At 53.6% G+C, this 5,032-nt stretch overlaps 1 protein-coding gene across 1 annotated transcript; it reads right to left on the reverse strand.

The window, feature by feature from the left end:
- Positions 1-1,785: 1,785 nt before the first annotated feature.
- Positions 1,786-4,093, reverse strand: LOC117857465 (fructose-bisphosphate aldolase 1, cytoplasmic). Its single transcript, XM_034740127.2, has 2 exons — positions 3,922-4,093; positions 1,786-3,110 (listed from the first exon to the last, which is right to left on the reverse strand). The coding sequence occupies exons 1-2, from the start codon at positions 3,947-3,949 to the stop codon at positions 2,062-2,064; spliced, it is 1,077 nt and encodes a 358-aa protein (XP_034596018.1). The 5' UTR covers positions 3,950-4,093; the 3' UTR covers positions 1,786-2,061.
- Between the last annotated feature and the right edge of the window lie 939 nt (positions 4,094-5,032).

Genomic DNA, 5,032 nt, shown 5'->3' on the forward strand with positions numbered 1-5,032 from the left:
GCTCGTGCCAGGTGTGGGCCGCCACCCCAGCACGACAGGCGGCCCAGCTCGGCACGATTTTAGTATACCGGCCCAAAATGGCCATTAACCTCCTTCCTACCGGTCCAATAGCAACATAAATGCGGCCTGCTAACTCTCACCCGTCACCCTTCCTCTCCCTATCTGTGCCCACCGCCACCTCCCTGTGTCTCTCGCATTGGCATCTTCCCCAGCTCCACGCGGGGGGTTGGCTCCAGGGAACGGCGGCGGCACGGGAGGTCGGGAGGAGCGGTGGTGGCGTAGGAGGTCGGGAGGAGCGGGCGAGCGACAGCGGCGGCGGCACGCGGGGCTGGGAGCGACGGTGGCGCAGGAGGCCAGCGGCGCGAGACGACGGTAGCAGGGGCGGGCCGTCGTGCCTCGCGTGGCTCGAAGCCGGCCGTGCTTGACGGGCCGGCTCGGCACAGAAAAGGCCTTGTGGGCCCATGGCTGCCGGTGAAGCTCGTGGACCGACACAGCACGTTACGACGGAGTCGTTGTGACGGGCTAGGCTCGGCATGAAAATTAACAGGCCTTGCCGGGCCCGTGCTGGATCAGGCGAGCGGCCGAATGGACATCTAGGGCGAGCAAAGCGGCAAGCTCACCACCTTGAGATCTTATGGCCAGGAGAACCTGCATAATTCCACAAGTTCAGAATCTGGTAGACATAGACATGAGCGTTCAATCTCGAATTCTCGGAATGAGCCTTCATGAAACATAAAGGTGTTATAGTTAATGATCTGAACTTCGTTTACAGATTGTCAGTTAACGTTCTACTGGATTATAGTGTTGTCACTTTCTTCTTTGGATTGCCTGACCGGCACCTTCAGTCTGCTCAAAGTTAAGCACGTTGACCCGGAGGCAAGTCCATCTGCTGCAGCCGACGAGCAGGCCTTGGATGCAGAGCCAGACGGGGCAAGGAGGGCGGTAGCGTGTGAACGTCCTGAGCAAAATCGGGCATCGAGGAGCCCTGGTCGGACGGCGGCGGCGTGCCGGGCCATGTTGAGGATGAGGAACGGGGGATGACGACGAGCAGGGGAAAAGTCACAACCGTGGCTTGCAGGGCAGGGAAAAAAAGCTGTGCAGGAGGCTGAGCCGAGCCATGGATCAAAGGAGCCGAACGACCGAAAGCAAAGGAGACGAGCACAGCCACAGCTTGCAGGGCAGGGAAAAAGATCTGTGCAAGGCGGAAGCAAAGGAGACGAGGCATTGGATCTTCTCGACAGACACGCGGCGCATATCGGGGATAGGGCTCCACCGAGGGCGCTTTGCAGCCGTCCTGCACCAAATTTTTTTCCTAAATTTACCTAACGCTCACGGGAACAAAGCATCTCAGATTGCCACATGCTACTAAGGGCCTGTTTGGCTAACTAGTGTTAAAGTTTAACACCCGTCACATCGGATGTTTGAATACTAATTAGAAGTATTAAACATAGGCTAATTACAAAACTAATTGAGTGTAATTCGCGAGACGAATCTATTAAGCCTAATTAGTACATGAGACGAATCTATTAAGCCTAATTAGTACATGATTTGACAATGTGGTGCTACAGTAACCGCTAATGATGGATTAATTAGACTTAATAGATTCATCTCGCGAATTAGCATAGGGTTCTGCAATTAGTTTTATAATTATCTCATATTTAGTTCTCCTAATTAGCATCCGAACATTCGATCGTATCCAAACACCCCCTACACCCCCTAAAGGACTAAAGCGCCGCTATCATCACAATTGATAAAAGTCAATGCAAACGACCAACACCGGTCAACTCAGGACATAAAATGTTTTTTTTCCCATTATATAACCAGAGCACGACGACAGAAGAAAAAGTGGCTGCTCGATTTACCGTCGGCAGGACCAGATTACACAGATTGGCACCAAAAAAGACTAATATATGAATGTAAAAAGTAACCAACCATCATCCGCAACGGGAAGCATAAGTTCAGGATTATTAAAACCGAGTTTCGATGTCCAAACATGGAGCTCAGACGGGCAAACCACACTCAACCTAAATCATCGTAGGCAGGTCCAAAGGGGGAGGCAGATCAGTACTTGTAGTCCTTGACGTGGAGGCTCTCCGAGACGCCCTCGCCGGCGGCGGCATCACCCTTGTACGTGCCGAGGGTGGCCTCTGAGTTGGCCTTGCACCTGGTGAGGAAGGCAGCCCTGGCCTTCTCCACATTCTCCACCTTGCCACCCCACGCCTTGAGGGTGCTCGCCTGAAGGGCACGGCCAAAGGAGAAAGACAGGGACCACGGCTTCTTGGTGTTGAGCTTGTTCATTGCGTTGAGGTTCAGGGTGGCCTCCTCCTCGCTCTGTCCACCAGAGAGGAAGACGATGGCGGGCACGGCAGCAGGGACGGTCCTCTGGAGGGAACGGACAGTGTACTCAGCAATCACCTCAGGGGCCACTTTCTTGGCGTCGGAGCCGGGGGTGACCATGTTGGGCTTCAGGAGGGTACCCTCGAGGAGGACATGATGCTCGTTCAGAGCCTTGTAGCAGGCAGCAAGGACCACCTCAGTGATATAAGCGCAGCGCTCAATGTCATGCGACCCATCAACAAGGATCTCAGGCTCAACAATTGGCACCAGACCGTTCTCCTGGCAGATGATGGCATAGCGAGCCAGACCCTGAGCATTCAGGTCAATGGCCAGCTGCGACGGCTCGTTGGGGCCAATGTTAAGGACAGCACGCCACTTGGCAAAGCGGGCACCGGCCTCATAGTACTTGGCGCAGCGCTTGCCAAGGTCATCATGACCCTGGGTGGTGGTCTCCTTGTTGGTGCCAGCAACCTCGATGGTACCCTTGTCGACCTTGATGCCGGGGAGGACGCCTCCCTCATTGAGGACATCGACGAAGGGCTTGCCGTCCTTGGTCTTCTGGTAGAGGGTCTCCTCAAAGAGGATCACGCCACTGAGGTACTGGAGGGCACCAGGGGCGCAGAAGAGGAGCTCACGGAGGGCACGGCGGTTCTCCTCGATGTTCTCGACATTGATGCTGGAAAGGCGCTTGCCAATGGTGCCAGTGGACTCGTCAGCAGCAAGGATACCCTTGCCAGGGGTGCCAATGTATGCGGCGTTCTTGATGAGCTCATCTGCAAAATAATAAGCAAAGATAATTAGCCAACAAGCAGCGCAGAGTGGTAACTCAATCAGATCGACAAACATGATTTACTTAACAACTACACATGCTATGCTATCCTGAATAATCTAACTACTGAAAAAACACTGTCGTGTTACCTAAACCTGCTTTCATATGTAACGAACTCTTAACATATGACAAGAGGAAATACAGATTAGTTATTTGACTAACGTGGACGCATCGTTGCACAGCTCCATTGCAGGAAAAAGGGCAACTGAATAGGAAAGCATCAGATTAATTTATCGAACAAGTAATATTATGATTTGAAACCAGCCCCTAGAAATTACACAATGAAGCACCAGTGCATGCTATCAAGATAAATTGAGAAATTATCTACCATCATGAAGGCACATAATCCGATCCAAAACTAAGCAGGCCCCCTAAAACCAAGCAGATACGTACCACTAAGCATCACATCCTGTAGTTATGCGAACAAAAATCAGCAGATCCCAACCAATTAACGGATCGTAGAGGCGCGTCACCCTGCTCGTCCTCCTAACCCCTTCCAACAAACCACCAAACCCCTGAACGCTAATCAAGCAGAGCACCAACCCCCAGCATGTACGGACCCATCAAATTCCACACAAATCCAACGCCCAAACGGATCTACAAATTATCCATCAACTCAGATACGGTAGATCTGAGGGTACCACATCGAACAACAGAACAGATCTGCACTACACGCTACCGAACAAACAACAGGAGCAGATCGACAACGACGCTACGGAGGAACCGAGGAAGGGGAGATGATTGATGGATCTTACCCTTGTACTTTCCGCAGTAGGCCGACATGGTCGATGCGCGCGTGAGAGCAAGCTACGAGGGAATCGGGAGGGGAGAGATCGGGGGAGGACGAATGGGTTGGTTGGTTGGTTGGGCAGGGGAGGCGGCTGCGGAGACGGGGGTATTTCAAGAGCGGGTTCCGGCTTGGGCCAGGGGAAAGAAACGGGATCCAATCTGGGTGCGCCACCAGGCAAGGGGCAGGGGCAGGGGCAGGGCGGCGGCTAGCGGTGGCGCATGCCAGCCCTGTGCCGGTGTGCGGCGTGCGCGGTTCGGTGCGACGGTGCCTGCCCCCTGGTTTTGGTATGCCTTTTTTTTTTGCTTTGTCCAAACCCGATATAGGGTGTCGTGTGGAGCCATTGTTTTCTTTTCTTTTTCCGCAAGGTGTACGTTTGCATCGGCGTATCATGTGTCAGCTGTCCGTCCGGCTGTATTTTGGTTTGTGTTCAGGCGCGCGAGTCAAATTGCATTTCGCACCATCAAGTATTCTTTGTTTTTGATTTTGATCATCGACACTGAAAAATGAAGAGGGGTCCCGCTTGGATGTATACGAGAATATACCATCATTGTCTGGTCCATTCCAGGTTATTGACCGGTGTCTTGGACGAGAACTTCCCTGGCACAGCGGTATTACCTACAGCACCAAGTTGCATGCACGCAGCCTGGCCCTTTGGAGCGGCTGATTGGTTGCCCAACTTTTCATCTCATTTCCTTTTCAGCACCCTGCGCGTGTTTCCTAGTCGCATCACGTGAGCCTGGTTTCGGAGAAACGCCGGAAAAGTTCGTATACCGCGAGCTAGGCGGGAGGCTGCTATTTGCATGATCATGTTGCATCCCGCGAGCCTGGCCAGGTTAAATGCGGGCATCCAATCAGGTCCCAGGTTTTCCTTGCCTTGCCTGGTTGGCTAAACATACCGTTGTCCCTGTCATGGACTGCCAAGCACGAATGCGCGATGCTGCGGACCCTGCCCGTGACACCTTTGCTCGCGTGCTGCCCGCGCGAGTCCACCGGCTGACGTACGGTCTGCCGCCTCCAGACACCCGCCGCACGGAACGGAAGGGGAAGGGCGGCGAGCGTCGTCGCGGCTTCGAGCG

Source organism: Setaria viridis, chromosome 1 (genome assembly GCF_005286985.2).
Source record: "Setaria viridis chromosome 1, Setaria_viridis_v4.0, whole genome shotgun sequence".
NCBI lineage: Eukaryota > Viridiplantae > Streptophyta > Magnoliopsida > Poales > Poaceae > Setaria > Setaria viridis.

Bases quoted from the DNA above. Each gene is read 5' to 3' on its own strand.
- LOC117857465 (XM_034740127.2), bottom strand. From the start codon at position 3,949: ATGTCGGCCTACTGCGGAAAGTACAAGG. The intron at 3,111-3,921 runs GTAAGATCCATC...ATTATTTTGCAG, and splicing joins CTACTGCGGAAAGTACAAGG to ATGAGCTCATCAAGAACGCC.